The sequence below is a fragment of the Alosa alosa genome, chromosome 23 (genome assembly GCF_017589495.1).
Source record: "Alosa alosa isolate M-15738 ecotype Scorff River chromosome 23, AALO_Geno_1.1, whole genome shotgun sequence".
NCBI lineage: Eukaryota > Metazoa > Chordata > Actinopteri > Clupeiformes > Clupeidae > Alosa > Alosa alosa.
In genome coordinates, this window is record NC_063211.1 from 25440192 (window position 1) to 25454717 (window position 14526).

At 43.7% G+C, this 14526-nt stretch overlaps 1 protein-coding gene across 1 annotated transcript in view; it reads left to right on the plus strand.

The window, feature by feature from the left end:
• Positions 1-12653, plus strand: part of dachc (dachshund c) — a 38269-nt gene extending 25616 nt beyond the window's left edge. The window contains 7 exon segments of the mRNA XM_048235607.1: positions 148-283; positions 1661-1801; positions 7188-7333; positions 7894-8041; positions 9784-9927; positions 10476-10544; positions 11654-12653. Of these exon segments, the coding sequence (XP_048091564.1) occupies positions 148-283; positions 1661-1801; positions 7188-7333; positions 7894-8041; positions 9784-9927; positions 10476-10544; positions 11654-11691 (822 nt within the window). The 3' untranslated portion in view covers positions 11692-12653.
• Positions 12654-14526: the final 1873 nt, after the last annotated feature.

The following is a 14526-nucleotide window of genomic DNA, read 5'->3' on the forward strand; positions in this document are numbered from 1 at the left end:
GGTGCCATACTCTATCAGAAAGGTTTGAGTTGCCACCATACTTTCACCACGTCTTCTGTTTGCCCCAATAAGCACACAGCCAGGCAATGCAACCGAAGCAAAGTCAAGCCAACCACTTGAGATCTTGATTTCTTCCTGCCCCTCCAGGAGCGTCTGCCGGACAGCCCGTCCCCGTCCCCCTCCCTGGAAGATGGCCGCCGCTCAGGCAGTCAGGTGTCGTCTCACCAGAGCAGCAGTGTGTCCAGCTCTCCAGCCCTCACCGAGAGCTCGTCGGACAGAACACGTACGACATACAGACAAATAAACTGGGGTGATTAAATCAGAAATAAGTCACATTTGTGTTGTTACTCTCAAGAATTTCATTGGGCAGAAATGCATATATGACAATAAAGTATCTATCTACATAGATCATATCAGTTTAAATAGAAACAAGAATACACTGAATAAATTAAACATAAATAAACAATAAACAGTTTGAAAAAAATTGATGCATTAGAACACCTAGTCCCTAATATCATAGATTATTATTCTGTGTCTGTCAGTGTTTTGTTTTGTAAACCAGGACTCCTGACAGGAACACTCACATTTTAACATAGAGCCCTGTTGCTCAAGGTCACCAAGTACTGTCGGTAGGGGAAAAAAAAAAATGGGTGCTATCTAACTCAAGTTAATGCAGGCTAATGCAGCCAGGGGGCTACATAGTGGTGTCTCGGAAGGACCCAGGGGGCTACATAGTGGTGTCTCGTAAGGACCCAGTTCATGCTGCACAGCACTTATAATGAGATTTTGAGCCCGTTACGAGGCACATTTTGGTAATTTTGCAATTATTTATTTATTCATTTATTTCTGTATTTTCACATTATTTCATTTATCTATTTCTGCAAATCCACATTGCTTCATTGATGTATTTCAACCTCGTTTCATTCATTCATTCATTCATTCATTCATTCATTCATTCATTCATTCATTCATTTATTTATGTATTTCCATATTGATTCATTTATTTACTTCGGAATATCCGTAACTGTACTGAGGTAATGGTTGCAATGGTTATATATTAATATATAACCATTGCAATGCTCAATCATCGTTTTTTTTTTTCTTAAATAAACTTCACTTTTTTTTTCTCAGTGGAAATGGGAGAAGGCTTAAGTTCGACTTTGGTATGGATTTTAGGCTACATGAAGCAACCGAGGGAATTGCCTGTACAAACACTGGATTTGTATTGTTGTTTCACAATTACTGAGTTAAACATGCATAGTGGTGTCATGTAAAGACCCTGTTCATGTTGTACAGCACTTGTAACAGTTTAAGTGATTCCCACAAAGCTAGCTTTGTAGCCATCTGGCTGTATAGCCACTAGCAGGATCACTTGAGTTAGGTGGCACTGATTTATTTATTTATTTATTTTTCACTTTTTTTCTTACCGAGATTACTCAGTGAGCTCAGTGAGTACTCCTTTAATTCCACACAAGAAAAGAGTCCACTGTGCTCCCACAGTCCCTCATATGTTTTGTCTGAATGAGAAGATTTTGTAGAGATGCCCTTGCTCTCCTCTTGAGAAAACATTGGCAGCCCCAAAGGGGAAAAAAGCTAATATTATCTGCTTTTAAGATAGCTGGATGAACTTCATGATTTGTGTTTGTGTGTGATATTTCAGATGTCCACCAGAATGGCTTATCTTTGGGTCACGCCCTCTTGGGACTGTCCCCGAGTGGTCCCCCAGGACCCAAGGAAGGAGACCTGGCCACCCACGACAACAGACAGCAGACAGAGGTCAAGAGGTCACCCACAGAGAAAGGTCAGTGCACAGTCCTTAGGACGGAAGTCACCAAGGCATTTCCAAGTATAGCCAAGTTAAGTTGAGCACCCTGAAGCAATGTGAATTGTTAATGTTGTTATGTAAAATTGAAGTGGAGTTGGTTTCCTTTACTGTTGAATTTCCATGAATTCTATTACATTTCCTCTCCTCTTTGGTTGTGCCTGTAGACTTTTGACCTGTAGTGCAAATGTTGAATAGCTTCCTACTCCAGGGTCTGCATTATTGTATAGAGCACTACTCCGAGTGCAGGACTCCACAGGAGTGTGTGTGTGTGTGTGTGTGTGTGTGTGTGTGTGTGTGGAGGGCAGGGGGTGCTCTTCTTACTGTGAGCTGCTCTTCATTTGTGCTGATCTAAATTCACAGCATCGTCTCGTCAGCTCTCCCCAGCCAGGGTCCTCTTTGTGTGAGTCCGGAGAGAAAGAGTGCATGAGAGAGAGAGAAAGAGAGAGAGAGAAAAATTCACCTAGCACGTTTTTATGAAAATAATCCATTAAGGCAGGAAGGCAGTGGGCCTAAATTAGTTAGCGATTTGCCGAACCGGGAATTAATGAACAAGGCTTTTCCTGTGCTCTCCTGGAGGTGTAATTTTTCGTAATAACCTCCCCGAACCCTTGTTTGGCTTCTGCATTTGAAGCCGTTCATTAGCTTAATGAGGACTCGGCAAGGGCAAGTAGTCAGCACAATTTACTCATCGCACAGACATGAACGTTTGTGCTCAGTGTGTGTGTGTGTGTGTGTGTGTGCGTGTGTGTGTGTGTGGGTGGGTAAGGGTGTGTCCATGTGTGTGCATGTGGCATGTGTCTGCTGCATGTGTCAGTGTGTGCTTGAGCATGTGTACGTTTGTGTGTGTGTGTGTGTGTGTGTGTGCTGTTTGTGTGTGTGTGTGTGTGTGTGTGCTGTTTTGTGTGTGGTGTGTGTGCATGTGTCAGTGTGTGTGTGCTGGTTTATGTGTGGTGTGTGTGCATGTGTGTGTGCTGGTTTGTGTGTGTTTGCTGGTTTGTGTGGGGGGTCCCTCATCACAGAGAGCAGTGGGGGCCAGCGGTGATCTGCTTTATTTACCCATGGTTAGACAGGGCAGAGAGAGAGAGAGAGAGGAGAGAGAGAGAGAGAGAGAGAGAGAGAGAGAGAGGAGAGAGATAGAGAGAGAGAGAGAGAGAGAGGAGAGAGAGAGAGAGAGGAGCAAAACCAATAACATTTAGCGGTGGCGATGAGCAGAGTAGTGGCGTGCTAATAAAAGTCACACGGGACTCAGAGCGCTGATGGTGATGAGATGCTATATGGTGCATTAAATTAGTGAGATGAACGCATCCTAATTCTACTGCACACAATCTGGAGGTTTTCCAATGCGATGATTTTCTTTTTGTAGGCAAATACCAGGCATTTGATTGCTAACGTTTGTATGTACAGAAATAAGTGTAAACTTGATTACCTTCGGAAATGCCCAGACACCCTCTTACATGGAGTGCGGTGGGTTGAATCCAATAATGAGTATTTCAGATGAGCAGAATGTCACATAATTTTGTTATTTTTTCCCATTGAATTTCTTTAAGTGAAATCCTGGTTTTACTAGTCAATCCTGGGCTTAAGTGTCACCAGGAAACAAGCTGGGACAATAAAAATGGTTCAGATTGTATCTGTCCATTTGCTTTGCCTGAGCTGCAGGTCTGTAGAATGATGTGCTTGTCTGGTTAATCATTAAATGTGAGTTAATAAGGTTTGAGGGTATTATATTCCCATTTATCTTAGTTGAGAGATTTTCTACAAATGAGTTTTTGAGGTTAGCTGTGAGCACATTTCCACAATTTTTCATATCAATGATGAATCCTGAGGTTGTTTCTGTAACAAAAATCATTAAATATGTAATTGTTAATATTTTTGTATTTTGACATTTAGTAGGCTACATAAACGGATCACTTCACATCATTGTGCTTTGCTAACATATGTAGAATTTCCCCTGTAACTGTAATCTGTAGTGCAGATTTGGGTCATTATAGTTTTTACAAAGAACCAGCATAAAATGGTGACTGTGTGATCAAAGCCTTTGCTCACTTGCTGATTCATGAGTAATCCTTCACTAACTGTAAATGCACTTAAATCACAAGTTTCCCTGAAATCGCCTGTGCAAGGCGAGAGATTCAGTGTTTCTGGGAATCTGTTCAAAGGGAGTGTGGCGCTGGACTATCTGCGATCAATCACAGCTCGATTGCACACTCCGGCACTGACTGGAGTGACACTCAGGCTCTTAGCCTCCGTAGAGGGACCCTGGAAGTGTCACAAGCACAGAGCCCTGGTTCGGCTAGAGCGTGTCAAAGGCGCCAGACCTCAAAGGCCTTTTTCTTTTTCTTCTTTTTTACGGCCCCCTTTCACCAAAAGGATTTAAAAGAGGATGGGGGGCGGAGAGGAAAAGAAAGTAAGAAAAAAGGGAACGCGTGACCTTGCAGGAGGAGAGCTGTTTATGATCAAACAAGCCTGCCAGTGGTCTCTTCTGGAGAGGGAGAGGGAGGGAGAGAGAGTGAGAGAGTGTACGTGTGCTAAATAATAACTCGCTGTAAGATCAATCAGATTTTAGGAGCTGCTGGGCCAAAAACTGCTGATGCCGCACAATTTGTCCCTCTAGGGGCACCGTAGTTCAGCTACAAGGGTCCCGGCTCTTTCCCTTTGAGTGCTCGTGCTCCGACACCACGGCACTCTGCTAATCACATTCCATGAAACAGGATGCTTTCAGGAATGCCACAGGGTGTGTCTGTGTGTGTGTGTGTGTGTGTGTGTGTGTGTGTGTGTACACGTGCACGTACGTTGCGGGGGAGGAGGAATGAATACATGGAGAGGTTTTTCATTTTTGAGACACCTTGAGTGTGACGGACGCTTTTTAGCCCTGCCAAGATGTGAGGATCAGATTGGGGCGGACGAGGGGAAAGATGCTTTGGTCAGCACATTGCATGCTGGGAGACGGGTGGGGCTGAGAGTGTAATCTAATCAGATTTTATCGGCCCCCAGTGAAGGTGAGATCCGAACATCTGCTTGTTGTGATGCAGCCAACTACAGTAGGCTTCCACAGAGAGGAGACTGCACTCTGCAGCTGCGGATATCATTTACCAGTGCAGCTATATGTGTTTATACACTGTATGTGCGTATCACAATAAGAGCTAAGCTCACTAAGTCTTCACTCTCTACAGAGCTTTGGTATCTAGAATCAGGCATGCCTGGCGAGGCAATATCTCAACACACCAGGCATGGATATCCCATGAGGAGCTCATCATAGAGCTGGGAACATTCAGCCTGATAAAGTGTCTCTCTTTAGGAACTTTCCAGAATCTGCAAACGTGGCCTGATTGATGTGTGCGGTCTGTGATTCCTACCCAACATAGATGGCGATGGTGTAAATAATAACTACAGTGAAACCACTCATCTCTGATCTTTGAAACTGCTGCCTCTACTAAAACACTTAACAAGAGTAATCAGGCGACGGTAGAGCCTCGCCCTGGTTATGCATCTGGATCAACAGGAGGAAAAAATCACAGCATTTTTTAAGTGGGCGGGGACACACACACAAACACATACACGTATGCTAGTGCGCACATGCACGCACACACACACACACACACACACACACACACACACACACACACACACACACACACACACACACACAGATGGACAGACCCAAATACAATGCTCTACTGGGGGTGAGGGTAATGAGAGCAGAGGTTGCGTAAGAGTAGAATGACTAGAACATTTAATCAGAATTAGACCGATTTTGGAAAAAGCTACAATCATACTTATCATAAGCCATTAGAGTCACATAAGTAAATGAATCATACTTATTCACTTTTAAACTTTTAAACTTCACTTCTATGAAAAATGTAGAATTGCAGTATTGTAATAACTGAGCAGCTTACCAGTATGTATATTGCTGCAGAGGTCTCAATGTTTTGATACAATTACATGTCAGTGCAGTGTAAAATACGGCTTCTCTTTGTGGAATGTAAGAGTAAGACATAGTTATCCAGTATTCATGAGTGTGGGTCAAAAGGATGGAGATCTGCATTAATCAGGCCATGATAGTAATGGGCTGAGATCTACCGCACAGTGGGAATGGAGAGTGGGGCGTGTGCGTGTGTGTCGTGTGTGTGTGCGTGTGTCTGTCTGTGTGTCAGAGACCTCTGGAAACACATGCTAGCGTGGCGCTATGCTAATCTGGCATCAGTGTTTGAGGAGAAAGTCACCTTTAGCAGCCCCCCCTTCAAGGCCTCTCATTAGCATCAACACCACATGTTATTAGCACTGCAGAGATGTGCTCACTCTCTCTCGCCTCTCTCTCTCTCTCTCTCTCTCTCACACACACACACACACACACACACACATACCCCCACTGTGTATAAACATGCGCATGGAAACACAATTGGACACACAGTCTTGTGCACTCCCGCATACATTTGGACACGCGTATGTTCTCTCTACTCACCTCCCATCTGCTCCTGAAGCCAGAGACCCCACACACACACACACACACACAATACGAGTAATTCCACACTCGCCTGCTGTGCTGACCATCAGCAGCAAGGAGATAATGGCTCGAGCAGAGACCTATATTATCTATGCAGCACAGGTGAGAGACTCTAATGGACAATGAGCCTCACCTCAGAGAATCCTTACATGTGCAGGAGCGAGGCTTTATTTGAAATTTAAAAAAAGAAATGGACTTAATTTAATTTTCTGTTTCATTTGAAGTGCGGATAAGTCTTACCTCTCTATCTCTCTCTGTCCCCTCCCCTCCCTTCCTCTTTCTTTCATTCTCTCTCACATGCAGACATACACACAATCTATTTGGTGCCATCCTTCCCCTCCTGTCTCTTTTTCTCTCTCTCTCTCTCCTCTGTGTAACGGAATCCACTGTGGATTTACTGCTTAAAGGTGAAAGGAGATATTTGAGTTCATTTGACTCAGCAAATGAGCAGGCTGACATTTATTCAGCGCCGGCGACACGGATCGCATTAGAATCACTAGGGCCCGACTCCCAGGGACTGCAGCATCCGCAGAGTCCAGCTCTGCTCTCTGACATTCACTCTGGCACATCCAGTGGAACACGCAGAGCGACGCGTTCACCAAGAGGGGGGGGGGGGAAATGGCTGCTCTTCCTTTGTGGGTTTCTCACATTTGTGTTCAATTATGATTGGCAATACTTTATTATGGGACTGTTGAAATCAAACATTGGCCATGCTTAACAATGGGAATACTGAAATCAAACATGTGTCTAAAGTATGCTTACACTGTGTATGTATATGAGGCGAAGGCAATTCCAGCTGCTGCAAGTCTTAAGGCAGGTCTCTGAATTGCTCCATGTTGCTCTTTCTTGCCCCCTCAGACGAGAGTCACCTGTGTCCCCCGACACTGAGGGAGAGCTACGAGAGACTCCCACCGTCCAGCCAAGCACTTCAGCTGGGCTTCCCCTCCCCTCTGCTTTTCCCAGAGGGACTCTCATCTATCGAGACCCTGCTGACCAACATACAGGTGAAAGGGCCCTCCATGCCCACGCACAGAGATATACTGTAATAATAATACACACACACACACACACACACTCTTTCTCAATGTCATGCACTCATGCTCGCTGTTGAACATGCCACTCTTTGAGGACGGTAGCACTTCAGAGGCAAGTGGCTTCATGCGATGTAAAAGCTTCATGAGTATTTCCCATTCGCCACCCTGTTGTTCCTTCTCAAGCCCTCAATCAATGTAAAGCAGCCATCAGACATTTAGACACATCACAATAAGCTACCTATACCTATATATGTTGGAAGAGTGTTTCTTATTAACCACACACACACACATATGCCCAGCAAGCACCTTAGATTTGTCACCTTTGATCACCTTTGATCTTTATTACCATAACATCTCACTGTGTATAAGTGTGCACTGCACACACAAACACAATTGGAATCATGCCCATACACACACACACACACACACACTCATTGTATCAGTCTATTTCACACACATTTGAACATGCATATCTTATTGCTGTTTTGTGTGCTTTGCCCTCGTTGAATTGCTCTGCCCTGTGTGTTCAGGGTCTGCTGAAGGTGGCCATCGATAACGCGCGCGCTCAGGAGAAGCAGGTGCAGCTGGAGAAGACCGAGCTCAAGATGGAGCTCTTCCGGGAGAGGGAGCTGAGGGAGAGCCTCGAGAGACAGCTGTGTGTGGAGCAGAAGAACCGAGGTGTGTGTGTGATAAAGAGAGAGGAGACACAGGGAAGAGTACGGTTAAATTGCTTATGTGAACCTGAACAGCAAGTTATGGTATGTTTAGTATAGTAGAGTATATATACTCTTTTGATCCCGTGAGGGAAATTTGGTCTCTGCATTTATCCCAATCCGTGAATTAGTGAAACACACTGAACACACAGTGAGGTGAAGCACACACACTAATCCCGGCGCAGTGAGCTGCCTGCAACAACAGCAGTGCTCGGGGAGCAGTGAGGGGTTAGGTGCCTTGCTCAAGGGCACTTCAGCCGCGCCTACTGGTCGGGGTTCGAACCGGCAACCCTCTGGTAATAAGTCCGAAGTGCTAACCAGTAGGCAACGGCTGCCCCTAAAATGTACGTGAGTGTGTGGAGTAGCCTACCGGTAAGTCTTTATTAACGTTATTTCAGTGGATTTTAACAACACTGTATCTCAACGTTCTGTGGGACCCTCATAATAAATACTCCCAATTTAAAACAAGAACACAGCATACTAGGAAATAACTCCTTTTTCCTCCTCATTGCAGCTCTCATTATGCCTTGGCCCATCTAATAAAGAGGGGGTTTACTTTGTAATGAGCCCCACTAATTATATTTTTAGCACAACACACACAGCTGATGTGAGAGCTGCAGACGGTTGTGCTTGTGCGCGGTCTCTGAACGCTCTGCACTGCTGCTGGGAAAGCTGCTCGTCTCCTCTCCATCTGCACACACACATCAATTAGCCACTGACACCCAGCACAATACAAATCTGTAGCGTGACACCAGCACGCACACACACATATGCCACAAACACATACACACTGGCACACACATACACAAGTGCACATGCACAGACACGCACACACACCACAAACATGCCACAAATGAGCTGTGTTTAATTAGACAGTCCTTTATTGCCTTGTTTTAATACTTGTCTTTGCATGGGGACTTGCAAAGTGGAACTTGCAAGCTCAGCATTGTTCTCAGTTAGCAGAGACACCATTAGGCAGAATTACCCCTTTGGAACTGAATTCTCATCCAGTGATATTACCACACAGAGGGAAAAAAAGCTTCTGTAAATAGTATTACAGTGATGATACTCCTTGGAGTTCGAGGAGCTTAGTGAATCTTAAATAATCACACAGTTCATCAGAGCGATTTGGGTAGGAGCCTCCCTGTGTGATTCTGCTGATTGCAAGTTTCATCTGCCTCTCCTCTCTCTACTGTTAATGAAGTTTTCCCTGACATCTTAACTGAGATTATCAGGGCAAAGGAATCAGGATTTTTCCGCAACATGTCATGTGTGGCTGTCAATTTCTAAATTAGACATATATAAATATAAAAATGATGGTTGAAATAATTCTGTTTTCAATAGATAGACAATATTTGTGTATTGTAATGTAATAAGAAGTTAACTTTGACAAATGACCACCCTGTCTGTGGTGTGTGTGTGTGTGATGGCGAATATAACCCTGTGTGTGTGTGTGATGGCGAATATAACCCTATTAACTTATCCCTGTCTGTGGTATGTGTGTGTGTTTGATGGCGAATATAACCCTACTGTATATATATATCCGTCTGTGGTATATGTGTTTTGTGATGGCGAATATAACCCTCTATATATCCCCGTCTGTGGTGTGTGTGTGTGTGTGATGGCGAATATAACCCTATATATATATCCCTGTCTGTGTGTGTGTGTGTGTGTGTGTGTGTGTGTGTGTGTGATGGCGAACCCCAGCCCTGATCCAGAAGCGCCTGAAGAAGGAGAAGAAGAGCAAGCGGCGGCTGCAGGAGGCTCTGGAGTTTGAGTCCAAGAGGAGGGACCAGGTGGAGCAGACGCTGCAGCAGACCTCCGGCCAGGCCAGCCCCGCCACACCCAACGGTCAGACACCGCCACACCACACCACACCACACCACACCACACCACATCATACCATAACTCAACACACTAAACCACAAACACATCTGTCAAAATCAAAGCAACAATCTGACCAATGTGAGAGTAGTTTAAATCGCACATGTAGTAAGAGTCTTGTTTACAAGTTTTGTTCCATTTTAAATGTTGCCGTGTGAACACCAAATAAAACCCAAGGACAAGCTCAACATTTGTATCGATGCAGCCCGAGGTGCAATTTTGAAATTCTATAGAAAATCTGTTATGCTGCAGTACTATGTATTTTGTATTTTTGAGGTATTACATTAATAAACTTCTAATTACATATAAACGTTCTTTATGTTTACTAAAAAAAAGAAAAATAGATTTGTTATACCTAGACTACCATTCCATGGTTGTGTCTTGTATTTAAGTGAATTAATAGGACTGCTGATAGTTTAGTGTTGTGACTGAGTGAATGGGACTGATGATAGTTCAGTGTTGTAACTGAGTGAATGGGACTGATGGTTTGTCTCTGGTACTGTCTCTGTTTGCAGATCCTTCCCCTCAGGAAATAGAGAGTGACCACAGTGATGGCAGAGCTGATACAGACAGAGCAATACAAGGTCTGTCCCTTGTCCCTTTCTCTTCACTGAAATAAAGACTACAATACGCAAACACATTGCCTCAAACCTGTGCCACATATAGTCAGTCTACTCAGGCTGGAATATTTGATATGGACTCCAGAGGGAAGGTTTGGTAAGCCATAAGTATGCTGTCATCAGCTAATTGTCTGCTGCACAGTAGATTGCTTTCCACCATTTCTCTTTGAGAAAAATCTGAAATTAATTTCTGTGAGCTTATTTATGCACAGATGTGAAACTGACACGATCCTCTGACTGAATATGTAACTCAAGACATCCCTACAGAGAAAATGGATTGCTAAACCCCTTCACGTTCTTATAAAAAATACTAACATTTTATTTGTCAACATATACATCAGGCCAGGCCACAGCTTCATAGTCCTGTCTTGCCAGATTAAAACCCCAAACGTACGTCTGCTTATCGCTAGTCTTTGCGTTGCCACCATTTTGTGCCAATCTCCTCTGTATCTCCCCACCATCTCCCCTGTGGCCTGGTATGTGACCTCTCGGGGAGTGACAAGGCCCTCTTTGTTGGGAGATTAAACATCCAGAGCAGCGGATGGGAAATTGAATTGAATGTCAATGAAGTAGAAAAGTAAAAAAATGAAAATGAAAATGAAAAAAAAGAGAAAAGCAGTGGGGGCCAGTAATTAATTGCTCCCGTAATTGTCCTCATGAAATATTTGCATGGACATAATTTGCATAATTTACATGTAGTAATTAATCTTTCAAAGGGTTTTCCCCCCCTTTCCTCCCTTTTATTGTCATTTTTTTTCCTGCGCTGTAGTCAAGCATGTTCTCGACCGTTCTTTGTTTCCCCCGTCTGTTTGAATATCTCCTCTTTTGTGGTAAAGCTTTCATCTTGTTTGAAATTTGCTGGATTTTAAACCTAACCTCATTAGCCTTTACATTCACTAAAAAGACACAGAATCCATGGTGATCACTCTCTTGTGCGTGCTGCAGTCCTTGTATGACTTTTGTTTCATTATGGTACTGTATTCCTTTCTTTTTATTTCTCTCTCTCTCTCTCTCTGTCTGTCTCTCTCTCTCTCCCTTTTCACTCATTCCTTCTCTCTCTTCCCTCTCCGCAGCTGGAAGACTGTTTTTAAAGGGTGCTGTGATGTACTGAGGAGGAGCGGGGTGATGGCAGAGCAGTGAGAGTGGGTGGAAAGAGCCGCGGTCAGCAGCCCAGATAATCACAAAACAGACTGACCCCGCGGGGTCCTGGGCTGAGTGGACACCACAACAACTACAGGGAATTCAGGTTGCAGCATATGGCAGTCTCGACACACCTTTACTATCCTCTCTAAAGATGCAATCACATCCAACCAATGTGATGTGAGGGTTTGAACAGCTCATTGAGTTTTCTTTTTGAATACAACCACTGAAATGTCTTTCTTTTAAAAGGTGAGCATACAGGGTTTTTTTTTTATTTGAAAGAAAACAATGTTGAGTGTATTCAAGCCAGTCTTAAATGATTGATCGATGAGAATAAGTCACAAAGTTGGGAAGCACTTAATGTATGATGATAGATAGCCGTGCAGGAGACATAGCCTCCAGATGTCCACAGCGTCATAATAACCTGGGTATCCCTTTCCGATGCTGCCAATTTTCCTCTGCTGGGGAATGACTCCTGAAGGTCTGACACCAGAATAGTATAAAAGACTTTTCCAGTGTGGACCTAGGGACTGACCCCTGCTTCATGGCCAGCTCCTCCACTGAAGAACACGTGAGACTGGATTCCACCAATGCTCCTCATTCAGGTGTGTCCTCACCTGTTGGGTTATGCCCTCTGGACACTATGCCTTTGATTCCCTGAAGGAAAAATGTAACTATCCTTTGCATTTATTTAGCTATTTATCAAGAAAGTATCAATTATCTATTTGACTCTTAACTGTATTTTTTTGGCGTGTGTGTTTAATCGTCTGTTCCTTTGAGAGATTTTGAAGGTCGTTATGGCTATTATTTGTCATTGTAAATATGCGTCCATGGGAAATATGGTGGATGAATATGGTTCCTGACTGTACATAGAGTAGACCCAACATGCACTGTAAGCTGTAGATCTGGTAGTAAAACGATGAAAACACTTTATGGAAAGCGTTGCTTATTTATTTTTGTTTTGTTCATCATTCCGTGTACTCATCACATATGGGTACACAAAAAACACATCAGTAAGGTTTTTGAGCACTAACAAATGTCATGAGTTTTTGTTTTGGACATGTGAAAGAGGGAGGGGATATTTAGCCAGAACACTATGAGGGATAAATTTCATTTGAACTTTCCAACTCGTGGAGTGGAACGACATGGAAAAATCATTATGAATAAATCATTGGTTCTAACTGAGTTGCTATACATTCTCATATTGCCTTATTAACTGTGGGGATCAGCTTACTGGAGAGTGGCGAACTAAACGCTGCAGATGGCGAACTCTGTGGAACAGCCATTTATAGCTCTAAAGCAGTGACGACACGCTTGAGCACTCGTGCGAAAACGTCGTCTGGGGAGGGCCTAAGAGACCTCTTAGGGACTGTTTTTACCGGGGGGGCGGTCGGGGAAGGGCCCAGGAGAATTTTTTTGGCCCTGGGGGGGCCTGGGGGAGGGGCCGAGGAAAATTATTTTTTCCTGATCCATGATATTTTTTTTCCCTGACCAATGATCCGTTTTCGATATTTTAAAAGGTTTGTAGGCCAAAACATGATTCACGTCTCTTTGACAGAGTGGGCGACTCCAAAAAGTCGCAACCCTACCCGCGGTTATGAGTCATAAACAAAATATTTTAATGATATTCGGGTCATTTGCGGGCGGGTCAGTTAAAATTAATTAAATATATATTTTCTACAAATAGGCCTACTTAAAATATCACAAGAAGGCTAGCCTCAATACAGTAAAGCATCAATACAGTAAAGTCAACAGTAAAGAAGCTGAAGACGCGAGTTAAAATAATAAAGACACCCCTTCAGGAAAAGCGATATAGGCTATGAGAAATATTGGGAAAAGTTCTTAAAGAAGATGACAGTAATACAAGTTATGGTCTATGTAGGCCTACTTCTTGCGAAGCCATTTAAAAGTATGACAGCCAAAACGGGCAGCCTGCAGGAATAAATGTTATGGCACAGACTACACAGCCATATCTACCGGTATGTATAGGTTTGCGCATGCATAAAAGTTACCTTAGTTCGTTGTGTTTGTGCCTTTAAACAGCTTTGTGCTTCATTCAGCATTATAAACCAGTTCTTACGCTTACGTTACGTTTTAACGTTTTGACCAGCAATGTATCTCTCTTGCCTACCTTGCCTCACCATTTCTGTTTTCGAAAGAAAAATGTATGTCCATGGCCTTCAAATCTTATCCTAGTGTTCTAATCCTTGGTGGTTGCGTGCATGCTTGCGCTCTTATTCTCATTCTCTCTCCTGCGCAAACATTATGTCCTGCATGCCTACTGCGTGTAGTTCTACTGCATAAAGTTTCGCAAATAAATTAGTTTGTTTTACAGAAATGGCCTACTGTCACACTGCATGCAGGCTATAACCAAAAGCACACATTTTGTAAATAAGCGGGTCGGATCGCGGGCCGGGTATAATTTTGTCCTAATTAATATTCACGGTTCGAGTTGCGGTCGGGTTGATTAAAATATCGGGCGACCACGGGCCGCTTTTGACCAAACCTGCGCAACACTGGTGTGTACCCGTGTGTGTGTATGTGTCCTTATGACATTTGCTGGCCGTTTTAACCTTGTAAACGTCATTTTCGACCAGTTTTATTTGATTCACGTAGGGGGGAGGGCCTAGGAGTTTTTTTTTGAGCCGGGGGGAGGCCCCTAGGAAAAATTTGACCAGGGTTTTTAACCCGATCGTTTGACCAGGGTTTTTTAACCCAATCGTCTGGCGACCCCACCTCCGGCTAAATATCGTACAGTCCCTTAGCAGCATTGCTGATTGATATAAGTATAAGTATACTCTTTTGA